The 27,809-nt window shown below is 37.1% G+C and overlaps 1 protein-coding gene across 1 annotated transcript; it reads left to right on the plus strand.

Moving 5' to 3' along the window:
* Positions 1-1,538: 1,538 nt before the first annotated feature.
* On the plus strand, positions 1,539-22,299 carry LOC144630202 (tyrosine-protein phosphatase non-receptor type 21-like). Its single transcript, XM_078488525.1, has 21 exons — positions 1,539-1,810; positions 5,902-6,089; positions 7,193-7,290; positions 7,939-8,006; positions 9,242-9,283; positions 9,921-9,946; positions 10,820-10,907; positions 11,749-11,837; positions 12,833-12,920; positions 13,745-13,866; positions 15,691-15,727; positions 15,913-15,955; positions 16,321-16,750; positions 17,262-17,433; positions 17,930-18,004; positions 18,633-18,707; positions 19,012-19,083; positions 19,436-19,564; positions 20,129-20,360; positions 20,915-21,075; positions 21,356-22,299. Exons 1-21 carry the CDS (start codon positions 1,646-1,648, stop codon positions 21,482-21,484), a joined length of 2,529 nt encoding a protein of 842 aa, XP_078344651.1. The 5' UTR covers positions 1,539-1,645; the 3' UTR covers positions 21,485-22,299.
* Positions 22,300-27,809: the final 5,510 nt, after the last annotated feature.

Here is a 27,809-nt window from a genome sequence, read left to right on the forward strand (position 1 = left end):
TTGTATGTGCTCCACATACGCATTTTCGAGCATTTGATGTTTGTGGCCATAATTTTCATCTAGAATCAGGGAGATTATTTATAAAAGACCTTTCCACATCATGAAGAATAACTAGTTAGTATACAAACAAGGCAGACAAGGATTTTGGATTTTTACTTTGTTAGAAGTCACTCACCTCAGAAACTTAGCTCTTGACAGACACTCAGTAAGTGTATCAGCAGGAACAACTCAGCAAACACTAAGGGGTTTACGTTACTGAGTAAGATCAATCACCTGGTGGAACTTAATTTAAAAGCGCCAATAATAGATCTGAATCATTATAAATTGTTGTTACAGGTGCTGGCCAAGTTTTGTTCCCTTATCCTTTTTCAAGAGTGTCATTTAAGGCTGCTAAGCCTGTTCCAGGCGTTCGGTTAGTTGGGTTGGCAGGGCTGAAAAACCGGAATTGCGCGAAGAACGACGAATGCCGAGGGGCTTGGGGCAAAGGGAGCAAAAGAAAGCTAGCCCCGCGTCTCTTTAACCCTCGTCGTTTTTCTTTCTTTTTTTTCTTCACTTGCCGTTCTTCGTGCTGCTCATCCAACGTCTGAAACAGGTTGACTTGCAAAGATTTGAGTTCACTTTGGTCGGGACAAAATTTGCAAGTAGACACAAGTCAACGCAAGTTGATCGCTGAGTCGATCGCTCATTCATTGAATTTTGAGCGCGGGACTATTCTACTCGCACGTTCTTGCGGGAAATTTGCGGGTCCCTCGCGGCTTTGCCGCTTGCTCGCGCGCGCGTTAACCCTAACCTACGATCAGGACGCGTTCTTTTTTTTTAGTGGCAAAAAAAGAACGCCTGATCACAGGTTTCATTAACCCCAACAAAACCTAACACAGGTCTGCACGCAACCGATACGCAACCTCTATTGTGACTAAAGCTTTGGTTAATGACAGGAGTTCGCCCTTAGTTATAATATGGTGACTTCACAAGTTGTAACTGAACTCCACTAGCCAATGTTGCTGTCGTCCTTTGTGTGGACATCAGAAAAAGTCATTAGGAACAAACGATGTGATTGCGCATGCCAACTCACACAGGACAACAAAAGCCAGGGTACAGAGAGTAATAACCTGCGATCAGGCGTTCTTTTCTTTCTTGTATTTACTTTTTTATTTTATTTAATTTACACGGGCGCTATGTGTGTAAACGGTTAATTGAAAATGAACGTGAACTTGAAGTAGTATTTGGTTAAGATTGGTTTACAGTAGTATACAGTATATTTGTATATTAGGATACAGTATAGTTCGATATAGAATACATAGAGCCACAATCAGAGATGTCGGATTTTAATATGTCTATCCAGGATGTTTTCTTAATCACTGTAATGAGGTCGTCTAATTGATTATTTTCTTCTCGTTTGTAGCTTCTTATCTTTTAGAAGTCAAAAAAGAATGCATTTTCCATCCCGTTTTACCGGACGTGAGACGTGAAGCGGACATGTTCCACCTTGTTCCGCCGGAAATGTGCGGAATGTAACTTGAGTACCAGTCTGTGCGCGGTCTAAAAAGTTGACGTTTAGCGAAAGCGATCTGTATAACATATTTACTATCGTTGTTGTGAAAAATACGATAAGTACTTGGTTTTTTGTTCATGACTGGGGATAGATATGCCTTTTGGCATATGTACGAAACCTTCGAAAGATGATTTAACGAAGGAAATTTCCTTGCTTGTCGAAATACCAGACAAATCTTGCATAGAAGTGAGTGTATCGAGAGATGCCATAGGGCTAGAGTGTTTAGAGAATGTGGCAAAGGAGCTTGGATTGGAGCAGGTAAGAATTACGGCTTTAGAATTAAGTTAGGGAAACAATTTTATAGCATTTCGAGTGTTATTTACCTGTATAAAATACTCAGTAGCATATCCTGTTGTTGTAGCAAGCTATGAGCCGATTGGTATCTCAAAAAAGTCGCTCTTCTCTTTGCGTGCACAAATTCAAGAACAGGATTATTTTACAGTAAACGCGTTTATGAAGTGAGATGGGTCTGAGATTACTGTGTGTATGTATATATATTTTTAAGACAGTATGTATTATATATTTACCGTTTATTGACCAAGCAACAGTAAGCACTCTCAAAGGAACGTGACCAATATTCCGCCATCTTGACTGGGAATACTGAGTGTGTGATTTATTTTATTATTCTTAACCTTTATGAAAGTGCAAAAGGATCAGTGTTTAGTTTATGCATGTCAACTTGATCAATGTCATTTTTTACAGCCAAAACACTCAGCATGTTACAATAATATTAATTGTTATTTAAGAATAACTTAAATTGTGAACAGATTCCATCATTCGTTTCAAACTTCCAAATTTACAGCAAGGCGCCCAAAAGTGTGACCACTTTTAATTAATTCACATTCTTTCGTGTAGTCATTATCCAATCAAAAGCCGTGGACAGCTTGCGGTTGACTTCTGATTGGATTAAATCTGCACGAAAGAATGCGAATAAATTAAAAGTGGTCACACTTTTGGGCGCCTTGCTGTAAATGGAATGTTGGAATCATTCAACTGTAGCATTATTGACATTATGAATGTTGATTGGATTGAACTGTGAACACTTTGACTAGACTTTGATGTGTCAATAATTCATGCAATCCATTATTGTGTAGCTGCCAATTAAATTTGAGTTCAAACTGCAAGCCATGCTTGTCTTTAACTTTTGTCAAAAATTGAGAAGTAGGTGTCAGCAACAAATATTTTAAAACTTGATCTCTGTTCACGTCTCATTTATTAAGCAATGACGTAGTCAACGCTTTATGTCGGGGAACAAAATTCCTTTGGATCTTTTTATGGTTACCCCAACCGAGGAGCACTGGGAACTAGAGACATGGATGAGAACGAACTACAGAAAACATAGGCATGCTAATCGTGCAGGAGTTATTTTTTCAATTTATGGGGTGGCTTGGGGTGAAACTGGGTGATTGTCATGTTGGGATGGTTTATGCGATGGGTTGAGCTATTTGTGTATGGCGGCTAACGGAGTCACTTTTTACACAAAATTTGCTTGCAAACAAAATAATTTTCACGTGCATATTGATACATCAGAACTGTTTTATTCAATACGTAAATTTTCATTATTTAATTGAAAAACAAAAACTAATTCAATTATCAAAATGGCACGTTCTTATTCTGTTTAAAGCAATTGTTTTGTTGGTAGCTTTCTAGCAACCGTAACATGTTACTTTTGTTTGTTACGGAATCCTTTTGGCTTTTTGCCAAACACTGTAACATGATACTATTGTTTTTCTCACTTTTGTAACATGATTCCTTTGTTTTTTAAAACGAATGTAACACGATACCCTTGTTTTTCTCGAAAAGCCACGTCTCCATTATAGACATTGAACGAAAAGTACTATAATAAACGAAGTAATAAACGAATCAAATCAAAAACCACTTTCTTCGGGAAAGTTCTTCTTTAAAGCGCAGTACACCTGGAGTCTTTGTTTCCTGTCAGAACTGTTCAACAAAGATTTTCGTTCATTCACAACGTAAATTCTATTCAACAAACAAAAACTAATTGAGTTATCTTATTCTGTTTTTGCTATCGATCGTAGTTGCATTTAACAGCAAAGTTAATACTTGTACCGGTTCATTAAATGTTGAACAAGATGTTTTACAGTTGATTTCAGTTTACTTTGGCTGCCCGCTTTGCGACGTTTGTTGGGAAATTGGAAACTTTGTTATGAAGTTGTCAATTACGTTGCGAGTTTGCGAATCAAATTGCGGCGAACTTCGATACAAAGTTCCCAACAACGGCCCGACTAAACTTTTCAAGTTTGGTAGTTGAGGAGAAACAAGACATGTTGCTTGAAAGTCATGGCGATTTCTGAACTCGATAATCTTCACTGTCTTCAATTTCAAGTCTTCTGCGTTTGTAAACCGGATGAAACTGGATGGTTTACCCATATGTAAAATTGATTTTAATCGAAGCCGACGCGACGCGACAGGGAAGTCTAATTTGTTCGAGACAACATGTTTACGGCTCGCTGAACATAATTTAAGTTTTTTATTTTTATGACATTTGTTTCCAACAGTTTAGCGTAGCAAAGCCCTTTTTGATAACATGATTACAGAAGGTTTTAATAAATTCGGGCCGAAGTTGGGAACTTTGTATCGAAGCTCACAATTTGATTCTCGCAACCTATTTGGCAACTTCGTAACAAACTTTCCAATTTCCCAACGAACTTCGCAAAGCGGGCGGCAAAAGTAATGACAACATTATTCTTCAAATCTACTTTGTGCAAATGTTATATGTAATTTTTACTACGGTCAGGAAAGCTAGCCTCTCCAAACGTACGCTCGAATAAGACGAATAACAAGTTAGTTGTTGGGCCTTTTGCTCACGGCGTGTGCGTTGTAAGCAGGCGAGTGTTACGAAAAACGTTTTTTATCCAGGGTTAATTCACAACTCACCAATTCCACCTCCTACAAAACTAAAATCTTCGAACGAAATCGCTCACTACAACTGTGTCAGATTTCTTCCCCCTTATAAACTACAATTTGATTGGTTCTGATAGTACCTGAAATCTGATTGGTGTGACAAACAAACATACTTCACTGACCCACTGACTAACTGTCTGATTACACGGCCCATCACGCCGACTAAGAGCTATTTTTGAAAAAATAACTCAATAAATAAGACGTGAACAGAGATCAAGTTTAACACAAAAAAAAATCGCCGCAAAGGACACAAAGCACAATACTCCTGGGAAGTTAGAAAGGACTAATACAAAAATATAAACAAAATAAGACAAACCATATTTGACGAGTCCTATGATATACAGTGCAATTGGCCTGTGTAAACAATTGGTCACTCGGGAAGTATCATGTACCGCGTATATCAGGCTTATACCAGATGTCACGCTATAAGCTAAGATAATGCAACGTTTGTTAAAAAATCAGTCAATACAAAAGTTGCATTCTACTTTTATTATACTACTTTTTTTAAAAAAAAAAAACCTGTTTATTATTTAAGACCCCCTTGGGAATGGTCATCGCTTCTGCATGCATTGCATGCCATATATTTCTGTAGTTAGTTCCCATCGATGCCTCCTCAGTCTCCGAGTTGGATACTCTAACCACTGAGCTACAGCGAGACATGTTGCAAGCTAGGTCATTTATTTTAGGTTTGTATGTGACATTCATCGTGCATAATGCTAGGATCAGCAACATCCAAAGCATCCTGTATGAAGATACAGAAAGAAAGAGGGAAAGTTTTTTGCTTATTTTACTCATTTCTCATACATTTTTTCTAATCCCTGTGGAGCTTCAAAAATACTATCATGAAACTTGTAATATCCCTGCATATTAACTGTAAAAGCATCTTATAAGGTGTACATTCTCAAATAATAGGTACTACCTTGGGCTACACAGAGGTGTTAAAAATGTTGAACTAGGATGTCTCCCATGGAGGAGGGATGGGAGAGGGGGTTAGAGGGCAGCACAAGATGTTTGAGTAAAGGTGGTACATGGATTTTGCTTGATATTATAGTTTTTTCAAACAAGATGATCCTAGCAGCATGCAGGATGTGTGTCACATATCAACCTAGTAAATGGCCCAACTCACTCTGGGTCTCTCGTAGCTTAGTTGGTTCGAGTGCCCAAGCGGTATCTGGGAGGCCATGGGTTCAATTCCTGTTAGGGGCTCAGAACTTTACTTTGTCCCATGCTTGTGTGATTGTCGAAAAACACATCGTTATTAAATCATTATTCCATTACAAGTTCAATGAGGAGGACTTGTTCCTTTAAACGTCATTCCATGCCATTCCACATGATTTCCTAAACTTTTGGTTTGGTGGAAAGTATCCTCATTCCAAACTGGCTATTTAATCAACATGTACATTATTTTTCTTATTTGTGCACAGGTTGGATACTTTGGTTTATGCTACAAGACTAAGAAAGGTTATGAGTGGTGGTTGGTGCTAGAAAAGCCAATAAAGAAGCAATTAGAACAGCATGCTTCCAGTTCTGTTGGCACCATTAATCTCAAGTTCAAGATTCACTTTTTTGTGGCAGGTTCTTCTTGGTTGAGGCTCCAAGACAAACTGACCAGGTGGCTTGCATTTCTAAGGGCCTGTTCACATGATTCTGGAAATATGACTTTCATTCCGGAACGAAACCCCTTCCAGAATGATATTCGTTCTGCATTCACATGACAGAGTCAACCAGCTCAACCTAAGGCATTTTCATGTGCGTGGCTTTTGTGCGAGATCGAAAACAAATATGGCGCAGGTTTCACGCAAACATGTTGTTGTGTCCATCGAAGGCCACATTTGCAATTTTAATTAGCAATTTGACCATAAGGCTTGTTTTTTGGGGTAAACAGGAAATTATGCTATAATTACGTTCTTTGATCTTCTTTTGGTCTAAGTTCAAACTGTGGCCTCCGTATGCCGTTTCATCTCGGAACAAAATTCGTTTTGTGTTTACATGATGCCAGAAAGAAATGTCATTCCAGAATGAAAATTTCATTCCCCGAATGAAAACCGCAATGAACTCATTCTGGAATTACTTGACTTTTGTCTCAATATCATGTATTCTAAACAGATACAGAGAAATGCATCTATATGGGGATGAAATGAACTCGTTCCGGAATAAAAGTCATTCCAGAAATGTAAACAGGCCCTAAGTGTATCTGAAGCAGATAGGAGTATTCCTACTCTCCCCTGGATGGGAGGCTAGTCCATTGCATGGTTACCCCCAGGAATAAATTCCCCAGGACCTGTTTTATTTACACTTGGGTGGAGATAGACACTATGATCAACTAAGTATCTTGCCCATACAACCCAGTGCCCTGACCAGGGCTCAAACCCAGATATGTCCAGGATTGAACGGTAATGAGATGCACGTTCCTCATGACAGGCATCACAAAGTGTCCTTATTAATTAAAATTCACCAAAACACACCAAAGTTTGTCAAATATGAAGTAATATGGAAATGTCAAATAACACAGTCAAACATGAAGTACTCATTAAACAATACCTGTGTTCAGTCCTGGACATAAGTGCTCTAACCTGGACCGCTCTGTCGGGAGTCCTGTGCTTCAACCATTAGGTCACCTTGTCCCTCATAAGAAAAACAACTAGTATGTAAATCCATATCAATTTACTTGTAGAATCAAATAATTTGTTAATTTTTGCTTTGATTGTTTTCCAGAAATTTCTACTATTTACAACTTAAAGCCCAAATTCTAGAAGGAAGCCTGTCATGTGAAAAAGACACGGCTGTTTTACTTGCATCATACTCAGCACAAGGTGATAAGATTTGCACTACTTCCTGAAACATACCATATATTCAATCCCTGAATCCATTCCAGCTAATTTTGTGAATTAATCTCATGAACACTTTATGTTTTTTAACACACAATTTAAAAAACTATCATGAAATACCTATTAGTGACACCATTTCATGTACATTTATGCAAGTTGTTGTTAAAGATTTGTGGACCTTCTAGTTAGATCAGTTGAATTGGAAGTCTAAAAAGCAGGACAAGACAGGTTCTGCCTTGTTCAAATATATATATATTTTTTGTTTTGTAGTTCTTTGTTCGTCCATTATTAGACAGCAAAAACTCAATTATTGTACAGTATGCTTTGAACTTCAGAGTTGTTGTGTTGTTGAAAGGTGCAGTAAGGAGAGGGGGGGGGATGGTATTTTCTGATGATGATAACACAGAGAACAAACCATGAAAAGCCAGTAGACAAATCAAATATCACCATCTACCAATTCTACCATCTACAATCTTCCAGACAAAGTGGGCAGTTTGTATGGAAGAGCTTTGAGAGTGGAAAATCTCAGATGGGATGGATTACACATAGGAGCAAAGGGAAAGCTTACATTTACTTTGTAAGACAGAATAACCTTTGGCTAATATTTACATGTACGCACTCTTTCTTTTGTAGCTGAACTTGGAGATTATGATGCTGAGAGGTACGCAAGCTTTGTGGAAAACCAGAATATTTTCTCTTCTGTAAGTATATAGAATGGTCTACTCTTTGTTGACATGTAAATGCAGCATACAGTTTGTATTTGTGGATCTGTTTTGAAAATAATATGAAGAACAATGATTAGAATGGATCTCTTCAGCTACGTAATGTAAATTGCCCATTTCAGGTCATGTGATGTTCTTCAGGGAATTGTTCCAGTATCTATCTTGAAATCATGCATTCATTTCCAAGTGAATTTGTTTGAATTTGAAAAAGTTACTTCTCTAGGGTAACATCATGTGGTCTGAAATGGGACAACAAACAGACCAAGCGAAAGAGATCTATTAAGACGGAATCCACTAGGAAGTCAAGTAATATTTATTAAAGTTGGACAAAAATCAATTTCCAGAATAATTTAAATCCTATTGCGTTATTTCCTACCTTTAATAAAAGGTAAAGATGTAAGTAATTATCTGTGATAACACCAACAACAATTTCTTATCAGAGTCTGAGAAAATGAATTTCAAAGTTTACAAGGTATGGGCAAAATCTCACGTGTAGCCATTTTGTAAATTCGTCTTAAGCGATTCAGTGGAATTCAGCGGAACTTCAAAATGTGTTTTCGATGTGTGGTGTTGTTAGAAAAGATTTCTTTTGATAAGATATTTGAAGCAGTAACAAAAAAGTTTGCAATAAGGTGGAAATAATTCTGGTACAACAATTTCTTATCAGAGTCTGAGAAAATGATATTTAATGTTCACAAGCTATGGGCAAAAGCTTACATTTTTTAAGCGATTCAGTGGAATTCAGCGGAACTTCAAAATGTGTTTTCGATGTGTGGTGTTGTTAGAATGGATTTCTTCCAATAAGATATTTGAAGCAGTAACACAAAAGCTTGCAATCAGGTGTAAATAGTTTTGGTACATAATTTTGCCCAATAATTACTCGAAGTCCTGGCGGATTTCCTCTTAAATTGAAAGACATATAACTGGAATTTTTTAAAATACTCTATTGACCATTTATTTAATATATGTTTTAATGCGTCTACAATAATTTATTAAGCAAACATTAACTCTGTAGATGGGTAGCAGTCATTGCAAGGTCTCACATGAATGGCTCCCTACCCTTCAAGAGAACAACAGAACTGCAAACAGAAGCAATGCCCTATTCCTCCCCCCTCCCCCCCCCAAAATGGACATGCTACATTAGAAGACTTACAAGGTTATGAGAGCTGCTGCATTACTGCTTTAGATATTATCACTTGTTTGTTCTGTTACAGAATGTCACTGCTGTCCATTTCAAGGAGTCTCTTGAGCAGCAGGTACAGGGTTCTATTGTCTGTGGACAAGTGGATGTATTTAGTAACAGTATTAGAACTCACATTTACAGAAAAAATCAACGGATTGAAGTTTTTTTTTAAAATCAACAGAAGTTTTTTTTTTTTTTTTTTAAAAATCAACAGAAGTTTCAATGATTTTTTTTTACAAAGTTCACAATAATTTCTGGCTAGATCAGCCAAAAATGGCCTTGTATCAGTTGAATAAGGATGATTACTACAATAATAGCCGAGTTTTGCTGATCAAGCTAAATCACTCCTCTCAAAATGTTCTGCAATTGGTATAGGATTTAATAGAGCAATTACAATTAGATATTTACAGGAGCGACTGTTAATTGTTTGTGGTCTGTCTCCTTGGAACTGTCACTGATCTTGACTGTTCAGGTTTTTTATTACTCGTTTTTCAAAGCAGTACAAGAGGCAGGCAAAGACTGTTTGAAACAATAGCTTTGTTTTATTTTGTATTGTCATACAAGAAAAATTTATAGTGAAAGTAACTAGTTATGTGTAGATAATATGGAAAGCTATATATTACATGCATGTGACATCTGTTGGGGGATATGGCTTTCCTTGCCATTTGTTGGGCAGACTGATGATGCATCTTTTTAATTTGATTTTTTAGGTGGCAAATTTGTATCAGCATCATAGGTAGGTTTAAAAGAGGAATAACACAGTTTAATTTATAAAAGATCACAGTTACAGTTGGAATCTTGTTGATCTGACTAAATTATGCAAACATTATACAAATTCTAATTTGATTGACACAAAGAAATAGACACTAAGAGAACCAAGTTTGACTTTTGGATCAAGTCTTATTTTAAATATTGAACTTTTCATGTGAAGTGAGGAGATTTCAAATGAAGAATGAAAATTAAAATGAATTTGTAGGTACCCTTGACAGGTTTAAGGTCATTACCCTGAAATAGAACTGAACATAGATTTTTAACGCCAGGAAAGGGAAAGAGGGGGGTCACCAGATTCGTTTAGGAGCGGGAAGATCTTGTATATTCCATATAATTCCTTTAAAATTCCTCTGCGAGTACTAGCAAAGTACATGTTTTTAGCGATTATTTAGTTTTCAAACACAAGAATTGATCTGTTTTCATTTTACAGAAAGAATTTGATCGCTACACCCAAAATATGAGAAAAAATTGATAGGTCACCAGTTTTGTTTACGAGAAAGTGACAATTTACCTCTCTCGCGGACTAAGCCGCATAAAAAAAAGCCGCCATTTTGTTTATGTACGCGCGCTAATTACGCGTAAAATTCTGCGCGGTAAGTATGCGCAATGCAATACAGGGCAATGACCTTAAAAATAAGAACAGGCCGGGTTGTTCAAAAGCCGACTAACACTAACTCAGAATGAAAACATGATCAAGGGTTCAATTTCTCTTACATAAAAGCGTTTTTATTGCTTAATACATTTTCAAAATTCAGGTTTATCCTGGATAAGCCTAATCATGCTTTAAACAACCTGGCCCAGGTGTTATTGTGTGGTAATGCATGTTAATTTATTTCAGGGGTTTGACAAGTGAAGAAGCTCAGTTGGAATACATCATTATTACTCAAAAGTTGGAAGGATATGGTGATGAGTACTACCCTGCAAAGGTCTGTCTGCAACTGTAGTCAGCAATTTTTAGTAATAATAGAGGTTTAGAATGGTACCTCGAAAAACATGGGCAAACTTTTGGCCCAATCTAGAAATCTCTAAGTACCAGACCATTTCCTTGAAATCTTTGGCACTGAGAGTCTCGGTAAGATTTTTTAGAAGTAAAGTTTTGGTCTCGGATTTGATAAAAATGCTTAAGTCTTGGCCTCAGATTTGCCATTCTATACCCCTAATAATTATTAAGCTCAATTTTTTGTCATTTGATTGGCCTGGCTTACACATGAACCTGTACTATGAAAGGGCAAATCTACCCCTCACATGTCAAATTTTCAAATTCTTATACATAAATACAAATACCATATCATTCCTAAAATGTATCAAATGCACATACCATATTAATTTGATTAAGCACCCAACCTCGAATAAACGCCCACCCTGTAGGTAGGAAAAGTTAATAAGCGCCCAGCCTTGAATAAGTGCCCACTCTCACCCCTCAAAAAACTGAAGTGCTCAACAGGAGTATTGATCAATATTTGAAATTAAAATTGAAATTGGCTTAGTACCACCAATTGACTACCCCGAAGACCGAGTTTTTATTTTACGGAAACTTTCAATGAACCGTTAAAATTCAGCTTTGGAACATCTTCACGTTTTGTTATTATATATGGTTTTCTTGCAAAATAAAATGAACTACTTGCTAAAAATGGTGAAAATTTAATAAGCACTCAGCCTCGAATAAGCGCCCACCTCAAATAAGCGCCCACTCTCAAGGTCCAAAAATTGGGGGTAATTATTATGAGTATTAATCACTCTAAGGATTTGTGCTCTGTTTGTTTGCAGGACAATGATGGCTTTATAATTTTGGTTGGTGCCTCATTTCTCGGTATAGTGGTCAGACATCCTCATGGCTTGCCTCCAGCTTACTTCAGGTTGGTTGAGTTAGTACCAGGGATTGACGTCATCAATTTGATCAAAAAAGGCATCACTTATACTCAATCTCTACAAGAGAAAAAGTCTTTCCAATGATGCCCAAATTAGAGTGATTGGGTAAATTGTGCTTGACATACCCACAAAAAAGTTTAGAAAATTAAGTGAAAATTAAAACTCGTAGGAGAATTTGAAAATGTTTTGAAATGTTCATGAATATGACCTCTGGACAACATTAAAAAATCACTGGAATTCTTCTCAAAAATGTCAAAATTCATTCTTAGTTGGTTTATTGAATAAACAAAATAATTGATACGTAGAGATATGAAATTTCTCTTCTCATATTCAGCTCAAATACAGTAGAACCCTGGAAACTCGAACTCAGATAACTCGAACAACCCCCCTAACTCGAACTAACTTCCATTCCCCTTGGACCCACTTTTCAGTCATTTTTACTCGGTTAACTCGAAAACCCCGCTAACTCGAACTGTTTTTCGTTTCCCTTCAGACTTCGAGTTACCGGGGTTCAACTGTATATCTCACTCGTTTGCTACGCTCACTTGTGATATATCAAGTTGAACACTCAAACAGAAATTTCATACAGTATATCTGAGCACCCATGTATTATTCTATACTTCTGTGAATCACTATTCAATGTAAAAGACGTACTTTTTGATACTTTATTTCGCATACATGTACATTATTTTAAATTTTGGTGAGACAGTATTTCGCGGGGGTTTCATTTTCGGGATTTGGCCCAAAAATGTGTTAAAAACAGTAAAAAGGGGGAAATTAAAGACGGTGAAATTAAGTACCGATAAGGTAAGCTGTAAGAGTAATATAAGAGTTTTACTTCTACTAGGACATTTATTTTCAACTGCAGTACATGTACATGTACATGTTTATGGAAGCGAAATTTACAAAATTATGCTCCTGTAAATTGCATATAACTGTTCTCATATTGACCTTCTTTCCTTCTTGTATCACTAATTTGCAGATGGCCTGATATTGTTCGAATTAGTCACAACAAGAAGTACTTTTGTATTGAAAGTACTAAAACATTTGACACCATACAGTTCGAAATGGTAAACAATCATTGTATTTAATGTTTATTTTGTTAATTTGTTCATTAATTATTTAATTGAATTAATTATTTGTATAAACACTGTACACCAGTTCAGTTGTTTTACTCATGATCTTAGCAACATGCAACATAATTATTTTGCCACAATTGAAATTAATTTATACTTCATGCATTGGTGAAGCCAATCCAGGATTAGGATGAAGTTTGACTTTTCATTTTGTTACTACATGTAACATAATTTTCATTAAAGTTTTCTGTTGATAATATTAATTTTTTTGCCTTTACTTTTATCTTTTACTAATCCTTAAACTGTACTAACATAAGTGGTGAAAAAAATGTACATTCAGAAATAAGAAGTTTGAGTAACTTTTAATCTTTAAAAAGTGTCAATCGCCTTTTAAACATCCAAACCCATAGTGTATGAAAAGGCGAGAAAAACCATGGTTGCTTTTCTGTTTAAATTAAATATCATGAAGCAAAATAAGGTGAAAATGTGCATAAAATCATCTCTTTTCTCTGTCTTGGTATTGTTCCTGTAACATTGTTAAATTGGATGATGTACAGTGACATACAATGAAATAATGATTTTCAAAACTCCAAGGTAAACAAAATTAGTTTTAGAAATACAGTATTCGACTGAGAGAAGGAAAATGACTTTGAGTTTGGGTTATTGGAAGGTTTGAAAAATTAAAAGTGTGTGAAATTGGGATATCACTGAAATCGGTATTTAAAATTTGCATCTTTGTGTACCGTGTATTTTATTCTCTATGCAATGAACCAGCATTTGAAGTACATTTATCAGGGTAGCTGTTATATCTGATGCAGGATGATGCACCGACAGCCAAGTATGTATGGAGGATGTTTGTGGCTCATCATCAATTTTGCCGTCTCAATTTGTCCAGATCGAGTACCCGGGCATCACATACAAAGCACCAGTCAAATGCCATGTAAGTACTGTTAACAGTTGACATAACAGCAGTGTACACGGTCAGAGCTGTACATAGGTTTGTATGGTGTCTAATATGCAAACTAGAACACCTTTCTTATGGGCAGAGATTAGACTAGGCAATCCTTCAGTTTCTGGTGAAAAATGGTACTGGTATATCGGTTGTTTGAGCTCAAGAGCTACACACTCTTGTTACAGTTAGATAAAATAGAATAAAAAGTTAATAGGTGTTAATGTTAATCTCATATTGTCATATTCTTCAAAGCCAAAAAGAGCTGCACGTGTTAAGATAATAAAAACTTTCAAGTGTTTTTAAATAGTGCCATTGTTATGCTTCAACTCTAGAATTTTTCTTTTCAAGTATTTTCTTAGGCATCTTACATTTGCTTCTCCTGTTCTGTATAGTTTTTCTTTTTCGTCTCTTTACTAAAAGTATTTATCGTTTCTTTTAATGTACATTGAACATGGGAAAGTGTTGTTAAACAGTGTAATTAATCAATTCTTCAGTCCCTTTGAGCAATGTATGCACTGTCTGTCCATGTTTTTGGTCCATATGAAAATACATCATTACGCTTGTCTTTTACGTCTTGTCTGTGACAGGAGAGTAAGGCTGCTGATGTTCTGTTACTAGCACTTCTGCCTTATTCTTGTCTTCTTCTTTTTCTGCTCTGTAAAGAATCTCAAACTGTTTGATGCTGTCTCATCCTCCAGTGCGCAACTCACTGATGTCATATACTGCTTGCCAAACTTAACAATTGTTTTTTTTGCAATGCTGTTTCCTTGGAATTTAGGATGATTTCTTTGTTTACAAAGCCTTTGAATTAGTTGCATTGTACCATCTGCTGACTAGTGCTTAAAAAAGTGGAATTTGACTGTCCATTTCCTTTTTTTCTTCACATCTTGTTGTAACTTGTGCTGTTCTGTATTATGGAGTTGTAACTTACTCTGTCTAGCACGGATCTCTGGAAGACCATCAATTGATGAATGTGATTCTGTGGATAAATAAAGTTTTCTTTCTTTCTTTCTTTCTTTCTGTCTGTCCATGGAAATTCGTGTTCTGTCCAATTTCAATAAAACTGCCTGATATAGTATCAAGACTGTGCATGTTTCTTTTAACTGTGCACAAACAATAATTTGTACACATGTAGCAAAATGGATTGATGGTTATATTTTGATGTTCATTCCTTTGCACACAATATCAAATCAATTGGTTGCTTGCTTGCAGGAAACATTTTTAGTCTTCCCTTAGTAAGTGTCTTTCTCAACAAAGGCATGTAAAGAGGGGTTTACCTCATACCAGGCAGTATTTTTAGACTGTATGAATCACGGTGGCTGGCATAGCAGCCCAATGTTGGAGCAGCCTAAGATCAGAGCCCTTACTTGTCAGATGTTTTGTTTTTGACAAGACACTTTACTCTTGTGCTGCACTGCTCTCTCTGCCCAGGTGTATATTAAATTGTAACCCTGTGATGGAGTAACATCTCATGCAGGGAGGAGAAAGAATACCTCTTCTGCATATGCTACTGAAACTGAAAGCACCAGTGTGATGGGCCGCTAGGCTTGAATGCAGACTTGAATCTTTGAAGAATTCCACTCTACATGTAGTTCTGTTCTTTGCTGGATGTGAAGTCATTTGTTTTTGCCATCAGGTGTCAGTTACTCTTTTATTTTTCATTGTAACCTGTCTGCCTGACTTGTCTGTCTGCCTTGTTATGATGAGTGGTAAGTATTACTCTTCTGAACCAGTTGCGTATTAAAACTTTAATTGAATTATTTCCATAATGGTAAATCACACAACTGACACTGTGTGTGTTTATACTTTCAGTAAACCAGCCAAACTGGAACTCAGTAAAAATACAGGGGTAAGTGTGTTACCAAACTTTGTTTTGTGCCTAAGGGTGAAATCTGCCTTTAAAGTTGTTACTATTAGCAACTTTATCAAAACTAGTGAAATAAGGAAGAAATTAAAAATTTTGAAAAAGTACTACAATATAAAGATCCTTCTAAAGTTATACATTAACACTATAACCTTCCACTGTTTTTTCAGGTTTTTACCAGTAGTGGTGGGAGTTCACCGCTCAGTTCCGCAAGTAAGTTATCTCTATCAAGAAATATCATACATACATACTTTATTTGATGAGTAGGTTGGGTAACAAAAAAAAAAGGCAGCCAAAGGGCTGGCTGTGGACCTACTATACTAATCCTGCATCCTGCTAGGATCAGCAATGTCGAAAGTGTCAAGTGTGTAATAAATAATAAAGATGGTAAATTTTAAGCCCAGTATTAAATAATTAAGATGAATTGTTCGTCATATCACAAGTGTGCGACAAAGAAATAAGTACATTCCATTAGTATGCCCTACCCTTTTGAACGGAAGTTTGTAGCTGAGACGTAATGCAAAACGTTTGGAGATAATTATTGTAGGTATTCAAAATGTTTCTTGCTTGATTTTCAGGATCTGTGAAAGGTGTAGACAATCCTGTATTCAGTGAGCCAGATTACACACTCCCGGATGAAAAAAGCTTAATGCAAGACAAGGACACGGTTGATTGTGTGTCACGTGACTCTTCAAGTTCAAGCAATCGTTACACTCTACCTAGACCGCAGTCTCTGAACTTGTCTTCAATGGACAATCGACATGACTTCTTACTGCATGATGACCTGTGCGCTTCTCAGAACTCTCTTGATCAAAACCAAGGCTTGTACTGTCAAGGACTTTTAAACAAAGCAGCAGTAACTAATCAAGTGGGTAGTTCACTGTCCATGGACTCGGGGAATCCTCTTGGAACACAGTCATTGGAGAGTTTGGACGAGAGAAGTCACAACACACCACCGTCTAATGCCTCCTCAGGCGAAGCTTGCTCTGTTGGCGCTATTATTTCAAGGTATTTTATTAAGACATTATTTGGCTGGGTAAACCATAAGCTGGGTTTGTTTTAGGAGTATTAGATTATTTATGACAAAAATAGCAAAAAAAAAAAAAGAAGAATGGGCTTGATGCTGGCTGCCGATCTAGGGCTCTTCCTCTTGTTACCAGTAGATTGTTTGGCCACTGAACAAAGTATGTCAAAGACAGGCTAATGTAGTCGGGTTGTTATGTTTGTCAGATATTTTGTTAAACTATTTTTTGACATTATTTCTGTTACAATGAAGGCATTTCATTAGAATACTTGATGTATCTCAAGACTAGTAGGACTTTGATGGGGAAATCTTCCCAATGTTTATTGAGCCATGCTGATAACATTTACCCTTTTTCCTTGTGGTAAATTTTTGCGACTCACGGAATGAAGGAAAACAAAACCTTTCAAAAATAAAGGGCACTACAATATCATAAGCCTTGATCTTCAAATATTTTTATTCTCTGGCAAGGAGTTACACTATGTATATTTGTTCCAGGCCTACTCGTCCAGTGTCACTAAACTTGGAGCAGATAGCAGCAGATAACTCAAGCGAGGTGACAGGTAGGACCAGCGGTTATAGCACATCAAATGATTCAGACTTGGAGGAAGGCAGAGAGTTGGACTTTGATCTTGAGCAGGATGAGATGCCACTCACTCGGGAAACACAGGTACATGACTTACACATTGTGGCATATTGGGGACTGTGCAAGAATTAGCAGATACAAGAAACTGAAACAGTGAGGAGAGTGGGGGTGGTGGTGTGGGGTGGGCTGGGGAAAATTATGTGGAGTGCTGAGGGACAAAGGCTACATGATGCATTCAGTATAATTGTTTGGTTCCAGGAAAAAAGGAATCAAGATGTCTTTTTTTGCTTAAATTGTGACTTAATTTTGCAAGTTAACGATTAATTTTCCAGTTCAAACTTATGTTGTGATTGGAAAATTAGTTAATAAGAAAATAAACATTTTTTAATATTTAAAAGTAAGGCGGTTCTGTTTTCGGCGTTATGAGAGTAGATCAAATCACTGTTTGTATAATGTAATATTTTGTGGTGTCTCGACCTGATGTTTATACTTGCTCATTTCAAAAAAAAGAAAATATTATAATCACTACACTAAAGTAATTAAATACTACAAAGACAAGTGTTTCGGATTTCCATTTCAGCTTGAAGAATTGGAGAAAATCTTTAATGAAGGACAGGTGTTTACAGAATTTCAAAAGGTCGAGCGGCGGAGTGAGGTTAGTGTTCAAATCAATCCTTTAGACTGTACCTTCACGATGCTGTATCCAGAACATTTATCATTAGGGCTTTTTGGAAACTTTTCACGTTTCGAGCAACTTTTTCCACTCGAGCAACTTGTTGCATTTTGAGCAATTTCCAGACCGAAGATCTCCGAAGATTATCCGAATGTTGTTTAAAGGCCATACGAAGTTTCGAAGATTTACGAAGTTTGGCGAAGATTTTCTAGAAAGGTCTGAAGACGTTTCAATTCGGCCATTCTCATAAAAAACATTACAAAAATCCTCAGTAAACATGATGTCATCATTAAACAAATTTTCCCCTTGATATGTTATTTAGATACTTCTTTTGCTGTAAAATTGCATAAAACTGCTTAGAAATCTCTTTTTTGTTTAGAAAGCTAACCCTTAAAGGGAAATAGCATATATTTAACGAAATTATCTTGATTAGAAGCAGCGTTTTGGATTTTTTGGAGCAGCTTTCGAGCAACTTTTAATATCAGAAGCAACTTCTTCGGAGTTTTCGAGCAACTTTTGAGCAACTTTTTGAGAAATTACGGGCAACTTTTTGGGAAATCTAAAGCAACTTGTGGAAAGCCCTATTTATCATTGACTGTTATTCTTGCAGAAGCTAACAACTACCAGCGCACAGTGTGCCGGGAATGTAGAGAAAAATAGATACAAAGACGTCATTCCTTATGAGGTAAGATCTATTGTGAGTGTGATCTGTGCAGAGTCGAGCCATGAAAATGATTTGATTTCACACTGGTCACAAGTGATTTAGTCACCGCATAGTCTCCAGAACACGGCAAAACTGACTTTCATAAAACCATGCAAAAACGTTGTTGCAAGTGTTTTATGTTGATCATTGCCTGTACAGTTATATCGAATATTTGTGTTTGTTAAACAGTTAAAGGTTTAACTGTTTAATTAAAAGCTTTATTGTTACCACTGAGGATGGTTTCTGTTCTTAGTTGAGTCATTCCATTGTTTGTTTGATTTCACAGGAAACTCGAGTTCGTTTGAATCCTCGGAACAATTCAAGTGCTAGTGATTACATCAATGCAGACTTTGTCAAGGTAACAAATGAATGATGAGAAAAGTTGACCATCGTCCATACTAGCATCGTCTATTTCCAGCTGTTCCTCCACTTAGCGTGGAGATGCGTTGCATGTCACGTGGCTACGGCTCAATTCAAAATCACGACATCTGAGTCAAATGTTTACGTTCAGTAGAGAATTAGTTTGAACAAGCTCTGCTATTCTACGTGACTGTAGCACGCCTGAGAGATTCAGACATACATGTAGTGTTTCTTACGGGCTGAGCCAAATTTATACATTGTAATAAGTTAATTCATCGATTGTAAAATATATTTTTTATTCCTGTGTATCTTGCATTGAATGGCATCTGCGCACTGTGGTTTTATTGCAGTTGGACGTAGGAACGCGAATGTATCATTACATTGCGGCCCAGGGTCCCATGGAGAACACAGTTGCTGATTTCTGGCAGATGGTCTGGGAACAGAATGTTAGAATTATAGTTGCTGCAACAGATGACAAGGTAAAACACATTCGGTTTGTTAGCGTACAACTTCTAGTTCAGTTCAATGATCTCGCTCCCGGTCCATCATTTGGGTTTTTACATTACTCAAATTCGGAATTAGCCAATCAGAAGCCTTGTCTACTGTTCTGACTTCCTGGATGTTTGGCCGAATTTAGGTACGGGAAGTACCTAATCGTCCATTTTGGGTGGTTTTGGGGTAGAGAGTTTTAATTGAGTGTGTAAAAAAAAATTATTTTTGGAAGGGGGGAAAGGGAAAAAAAATATCAGGAGAGGGTGATCGAGCCATGGTTCGTATTTACCTAAAGCAGAGACCAACCATACAAGCCTGATTTTTCTTTGTTTTGGATGCTCTTTTGCGAGGCTTGCTAGCCAGAATGGCGGATCTTGTACCATGTTGCATTGTGTAAAGGGTTCATTTCTTCATGGTTATGATAAGGTCTGTTACTTCTTCTGCTACTGGACGCTAAGACAACAACTAAATGTTCTAAAGTCCATTGTTAGCTTTTAGCACTAGTGTTCAATGGTACTTACTCGTGTATATTTGCTATTGTTTCCAAACAGATTAACAGCAAGAGCGCCTGCTATCCTTACTGGCCAGAGGACTTGTATGGGAGTAGAAAGACATTTGATTTATTTGATGTGGAAACAGTATCCGTTCGAAACACTGCGTCATATAAGGTGCGCAAACTGTCCTTAAAACATAATACTTCAAAGCAGAGGAGAATCATTTGTCATTTGCACTTCACGGCTTGGCCTGATCATGGAGTACCACAGGATCCTAAAAACTTTCTTGGTAAGTTCAAATATTGCACTTCACTTTGTCCCACAATCTTGGACATTTCTTTTGTTATTTGTGTTGGTAGAACAGCTTAGGCAGGAAATAAGCTTGTGTACGTTGTGGTTGTTTTGTGAGTGTTTGTTGTTGTGGATGTTGTGTGCGTTGTCGTAGTTTTTCGCCCTGTGTTTGTTGTTCTCGCTGTTGAAGTAGTTACAGGCCTTTAATAAAGTCAATGTTCTTCGAGGAATTATTTAAGAGATAAAGACAGCCTATTTGTGCTTTAAAAATCGACCTTACGCTAAAATGCGTTCTTGTCGTATAGCACGCAAAAAGTCTAGTTTTCCTTCCGACTGAAATATATGCGCTGATGTTCTTTTGCCCCCTTTGCACGAAATACAACATGGAGGTGGACAAACAACTCTGAAACGTGCCAGGAGTAGTTGTGTGAATTGTCCATCTTGCAGTTACTGTGGCGTGAGGTGTACTTGTGTAAACAAGTTACCCTTGTGCTTGCGATGCTTACAAAGATACCCGAACCACCTGATTGTAATTTTTTTTTCTTATCACAGAATTCCTGGATGAGTTAGAGTCTGCGAGACAACAGGTCAGCATAAGCCAGGGTCATGCGCAGGAGCCCCAACCAGTGATAGTTCACTGCACGGCCGGTGTGGGGAGGACTGGGGTCATTATACTAACTGACCTTATGATCGCCTGTCTGCAGAGTAACCAGGTAACATAAAGCAACTTTAGTTTGGTCGACTTTAGTATCATTTTACTAAGAATACCGTTAAATTCCTGAAATGAGCCCTGTTTTTTTTAGCAAAAAGCATTTTTTTATTGGGTATAACCTTGTAAAACACAAATCGAGTGTACAGTCGTTACAAACCTCTGCCATATCTAAAGCCATAGTCTCGCGGATCTTTCATCTGATGTTTGATGACAAAGAAGGCTTACAACTGAAGAGGCGTGCTAACAAAGTATATTATTTGTGTTTTTTTTTTCTCTCGCAGCGTGTTAATATCCTCAAGTCACTGATTCATCTTCGATGCCAGAGAATGCTGTTAGTAGCCAACTTCGGTCAATATCGCTTCGTATACACCACTCTTATACACTTCCTCAAAAATAGCAGACTGATATGACAATGTCAAGCTGAATAGCACTAGCGCAAGAGTTGCTTTGTGGAGCCAAACTCAGTGGCAGGATCAAACCCATCATTTGGACATTCATTCCGCAGCCTTACATTTCACCAGCTCTATCTACACAAGGGACTGGTCATGTCCTAATGTTCTGTTATACTGAAATAATTACAACATCAAGAATACGAAGTACAATGCTACACAAGTCAGGTTCAATCGAGAACGGTCATTTGTTCATGTAAAAAAACAGAGCATTTTTTTTAAAAAATGTGACCGTTGTATTAATATCACATATATACTAGAGTAACAGCTCGCCTTATATTTTAATTTCTATTGCCTTCTGCCTATAGAATATATTATTTGGATTTGTATCAAGTCATTTCGCTTGTATATGTATATATATTTGGAGTGTTTTATATGAAAAAGTGCTATTTCGATATAAATTGCAATTGTGTCATCGAAAAAATATTTTATATAATGAAACTTTTTATTACGTGAACAAAACTATTATAAATAGCCTGTTGGGCTCTATACTTTCAGCGTTGTTTTATAAGTTGTTTCAATTGTATTATAACCTTGAATATAATCCAGTTTTCTTCATGTACTGTAAGCAATATCCAGTGTGAAGACGGGCGGTCTGTACGACACTTTTTATTCGCAAGGTAAAACATAAGCTGTTTCCTCGGGAAAAGGGAACTTGAGTAATTTCAATGTATATTTTTAGCAAATTAATGATATCAAGTGTGCAAACAGATTAATATAATTAAATGTACTTTTCTAAATGTTCATATTTTTTATTAAATCACTGTTTTCTTTGGCATGTTTTAGTGTGTGCCCAGCTGTTCCTTCCCTTCTACCCTGCACATTTCGGTTCTTGACTTCAGATTTTTTCTGACGCACAATGCCCAAAAAGAAGGAAATTCATTCAGTTAGCTACATAAAGTTAAATCAAAGGCTCTTCGAGCAACCTCATGGTAATTCGATGAACGAAGTGCCGACCTCCGCATTTTTTTCTAAATAAGTGTCCAATAAAGTAAAGCAATCTCACTTTGCTTTATTTTCCCACGTGAGTTGCGTCATTGATGACTCGTGCTCTCGGGCGTCGTAGCGCTATATGAATATGATTACTTTTCTGTCAGCACGTATAGCGTTACAGTAGAACCCCGGTAACTCGAACTCGGATAACTCGAACAACCCCGCTTACTCGAACATACTTCCATTTCCCTTGGATTTGAACTCACTTTTAAGTCATTTTTACTCGGTTAACTCGAACTCGGATAACTCGAAAATCCCGCTAACTCGAACTAAATTTCATTTCCCTTATTTACCCCGATAACTCGAATTCCGGTTCTTGCAACTCGCCACGGTTGCCCATTGATTAGAGCAACAAAACAGATCACCTATTTGACAGCCTTTTTCCACTCTTATCCTAAAAATTTATGATCGTATTAGAGTTTCTGACGAGATAAGTTTAATTTGCACTGTGCTGTATACTGAGGTACTGAAAAATCAGTAAGCTATCAATTGTTAACTTGGCAAATTAAATATTCAATCTACCCCGATAACTCGAAATCCCGCTAACTCGAACGGTTTTTCGTTTCCCTTCAGAGTTCGAGTTACCGGGGTTCTACTGTATTTTTGAGAAGCGGATAAAATTTGAGAAAAAAGATACGCTCGAGCACTTCGTGTATCTCAAATCTCAAGTATTATCGAGGTGACGTGACGCGAAATAAAAACGTGCCGTTGATGTGGTGTTTAATAAATAAACTGAACACGTCATATGCCGAGCGTAATATTTTTTTATATAACAATTTAAGCGTCACTATGTGTAGTTCATAGCTGCTTTCAGTAAGGTCACAACCTCAATTTGCCTTTGAATGTTTTCTTGCGTGAATGGGTCATTGATAGGTTTTTTTTGTTCAAATGAGCGTTCAATGTAACACAATCTCACTTTATTTCCCTGTGAATGTTTTATTTTTCCATGGGAATTGCGTCATAATGGTTCGTGCTCTCAGGCTTCGTAGCGCGAATTCTATTTCATCACAAAAATATTTAAGTGTAACCTTTGATCCTTTTTAGCATTAAGCAAATTTGTTTTATGAATATCTTTACTTTTCTGCCAGCACGTATAGCGTTATTTTAGGAGCGAATAAAATTTGAGAGAAAGATGCGCGTTTCTGCACGAGTCAAAAAGATGAAGAACGGATGACGTGACACGAAGATGATGTGACGCGAAACAAGAACGTGCATGAATGTTGTGTTTACTAAAACGCGTCTTTGAATGTTTTCTTTCGTGAATGGGACATTTATAGCCTGCTCTGAGGCTTCGTAGAGCGAATTCTATTCTCTTTTTTCACCAGAGGATAAGTGTAACTGATCCTCTTTCGATTTGTGAAAATTCAATTTAGTTCCCTGAAAGAGAGAGACCCTGGGAACAAGGTTGGAGAGTAATTTGTTTTGACATGCGCTGAATGGCGTTTTAAAGAACCTTTCTGTCAGCACGTTTACCGTAAATGCATGAATTAATTGCGGTTTAATATCAGAGTCGAGTGTTCGAGTGAGTGAGTGAGGGAAACACGTGACTTAGCGAATGATCCCTACAACCTCATTAACATTCGGTAAAAAATATAATAATAAATATAATAATTCAACTTAAATGAAACTTGACCAAACCATGCCCTCCTAGCGGTCGTACGCATGCTACAGCTCATAAAAATCGCATTTTTCCCCACTTGAAGCCGAGGAATGAGCGGAAAATCAGAAACTTCAGAAACTTTTTGTTATGCGGGGACTCAAATTACCGTGGAATTTGTCTCTAGATGTCTAAAAAAACTATTTTGTTCTATTTTAAACCAAAGGCTTCTAGACCATGTCAACTCACTGAACATGCTTCACAGCCGCCTAGTACCCAGGCGCTCCCTTCCTGCTTATCGATTTGGCGCGAAATTTCGTGACGTCGCCGAATGACACGGCACGCCAACCCGTTCCCAGGTCCTTTCTACCCAACAATGCGAACATTAATAGCGGAGCTCCTCAGCGGCCCGCAGGGCCGTAGAGCGTATCACCATAACCATAACGCAGGCAGAGAAAATTGCATAGAAATAGGAAAACCCAAGCGATTTATTTTTCATGGTCATTCTGGCTAGCGGCATGGTTTGCGGGCGTGTGCGCTCTACATACGACGATGTCGCGCAACATGGTAGCCGGCTCCCACGCAGTCGTTCGTGGGGAGGAGTGAAACACGATCGCCCGTAAGAACGACTGCGTGGGAGGCTAGCAACATGGCGGCTGTAATCCAGAAATTGGTTGAGCTAGGCAATTCACCCTTTCTCGATCAGATTCCGCGACAGTTGACAGACTTTCGCCGATGGGATGAGAAATTTATATACCGTGTTTTGCTCAAGCTTCGCCATCAACTGCTTTCTACGGAGCTGGATATTATAAATAATACGAAAAAACTGGTAGCCGTTTCGTCTCTAATCATGTCTTATAGCGGAGCTCCCACGAAAACTCGATGCGCCTTTACGCAAAGAAATATGGCTCTTGTTCGATCGCTACACGGTTAAATTATAATTTTAGTGGTCTCTGGTCGCAGTTTTCGTAACCGTAAAACGAGCAATTGACTAATTCTTCTATCGGCTGGATGTTGTGGACGTTTCAGTTAGATCTAAACGAAGTTATGATTTGAAAACGCGGGAAATTTTGTAGCGCGGTGTTCACTGTGTAAGCCGCGAGTAAAAGTACTGAGGTACAGAGAACTTTCTTGCTGAAATATTTCTCGCACGATGTCCTCAAAAGTCATCTATATTCCGTGAAAAAATATATTGTCGTTTCTATTGTATGAAGCAGAACGATACGGCGATCGCGAAACTGTTTTCTAATTTAACTCTTAATTAATTTTTTAGGCCGTGAGTTGCTCTGCTTCGAGATTATTAATGTTGTTCCGTAAGACATTCATTTTAACCTTGATCGATTTAAATGTCTTACACCTATGGGCCAGCGTATACATTAAAGCTTTGACCGCATATTTATCAGAATGGAAATATTTATTAAATAAATGGAGAGCTCCGCCTTTAGGCTTGCCTAAATCTATATATTATAAGTTAATCAATAACCTCTACCACATTGACAACGCGAGAGGTGTACCCAGAGGTTGCATTTTGAGCCCACTCCTTTTTAACCTATATATTAACGACTCACTTTTCACTTTTGATCCTTGAGTTTTACCCAATAGTACCAAATTAAACTTCTTTTATATGCAGATGACTTTAAAATACTGTCAAAATAAGAAACAGGACTGCAAAATTATCTCAATGCGTTGGCCCAGTGCTGTAGTTCGTGGATGTTAGACATAAATCCAAATTAAACCAAAGTTATGATTTTCCAACGACGCGCAAAAAAAACATTTATCACATATCTGTTCTCGGTCAGTACAAAATCCAACTCGAAAATCCTAACTCGGTAAATCGATTGGTATGTGAGAGAAATTATTGTAAAACCCTTGATAATTAGTTACTTTTGTTTTTCTCTCCTTTTTGTCCCATTACATAGTGCATTTGTAATGCCCTAACGTTTTATAGCATGTAAATAAAACTTGAGTGTTGTTGAGAAATTTCAACCTAAATGTTCTGAACTCACCGGATTCTGTTTTAAGTCGAAAAAATGACGTAGCCAGTAACTGAGTACAACGCAAATTCCGGAAAACTTGAGGTATTGTCGGGAAAATATAAACAGAAAACCTCAATGAGAAGTTAAAAAACTGAAATCAAACTTCACACTAATCCTGGATTAGCTTAATCGTGCTTTGAACAACCCGGCCCAGAAGTGGTAATTATATCCTTTTTTTTTTTTTTTTTAATTCTTAATTTTTTTTTTTAATTTTTGATATCGCATTTCCAGATAAATCGAGGGAAAAGTTGCTACTTTCTCAGAAAACTAAAAATGTTTATGAATCAATGATAATAAAACTTTGCGATAAAATTCTTTACATAATTGAGCTTCCGTGGTGAAAGTTAAAAGAAAATCTATCGAGCCCTTTTATAGATTTTTCAAAAAGCGCTTAAAACCGAAAATTATCTGAAAATTACAATACGAGTGGTCGAAAGAAAAAAACAAATTCTCAGAATTGCGTTGTGGAAACTCAACAAAACTTTCACGACTTCGAAAGATTACTTTAGTGCACATTTTGGCGTTATTTGAGATTACTTCGTCTACGTAGTGTTTGTGTCCCGGCTCATTTATTATATCTACGCAAAAAGTACAATCTGAAACATTTTTGCGATTTATTCGAAATCGAACATATAGAATCTTTTAATTCTTGAATATTTTACTTGCAGTACATCATGGTTTAAGATGCTGGTATTTGTTTTTAAGCTGCAAATCTGATTCACGCAAAAATCAGGTTTTACTGATTTGGCGGTTTTCTGTTTATCGTTGCCATGGAAATATCGATTACCTTAAAATATATATCAAAGTAAACTTCAATCTAAAACCAATATATGGTGTAATTTTCATATCGATCCGAGTCAGGGAAGATCGTTTAAAGGCCACTTGCAAAATGAGGGTATGGCCCAAAAAAAAACTGTATCGAGCCACCTTAAAACGATAAGGAACGCAATTTGTACTGGTACAAGTCTTTAGGCGCTAATATTAATTTAACCTAAAACGATTAACAACGCAAATTTGTACTGGTACAAGTCTTTCACACACTAAAACGTTGCTAATAGTTAACCAAAAGGAACTCATTTCGTGACAATTGATTATTTCTGCTGAGTTGCACAATTTAGAATTGCAACATTCAATGCAGGTGTCAAGTGATATTTACAAGTTTTTTTGTAGCCTATTGTGAAATTACATCCGGTGGAAGCAGTAAACACTAAAAGTTTTTGCTTCTGTTCAGAAGTTAATGCATCGCCATTAGAAAAAATAAACAACAACTGTTTTACTGGAAATGTAGTCGTAAGAAATGGCATGTGTAGCCTTAAGGTAAAAATAACGCGAGGAGAAGCGGCTTTTGGTAATATCCAAACGACAATTTACTTCTCAATGTGGGGTTAAGATTGCGTGACGAGACAAAAGGTAACTTGTCGTGCTTAACCTTTATCGGGAACCTGCATTAAGCCGAGTAAAAAATCTTTTTAACTCGAAAGGAAACAACTATTTCGATTAAGGGCTAACGTCAAAGTTTACCATTTTTAACCAAGCCAAAGTATATGAGTCGCAAAGCACCCAGCCGTCGCGACTGACAAATACAGCTTTTCCTCCGCGAAAATAAAAAAAATGCTTGAACTGAAAGACGTTAAATTCTTCCATGATATGTTCGAACAAC

Source organism: Oculina patagonica, chromosome 11 (genome assembly GCF_052425735.1).
Source record: "Oculina patagonica isolate OP01 chromosome 11, crgOcupat, whole genome shotgun sequence".
NCBI classification, from domain to species: Eukaryota; Metazoa; Cnidaria; class Anthozoa; order Scleractinia; family Oculinidae; genus Oculina; species Oculina patagonica.

Excerpts from the sequence above, each read along its gene's own strand:
- LOC144630202 (XM_078488525.1), top strand. The coding sequence starts at position 1,646 with ATGCCTTTTGGCATATGTACGAAACCTTCGAAAGATGATTTAACGAAG. Across the intron at positions 1,811-5,901 it reads AGGAGCTTGGATTGGAGCAG|GTTGGATACTTTGGTTTATG; the intron begins GTAAGAATTACG and ends ATTTGTGCACAG. Across the intron at positions 19,565-20,128 it reads TTGCTGCAACAGATGACAAG|ATTAACAGCAAGAGCGCCTG; the intron begins GTAAAACACATT and ends GTTTCCAAACAG.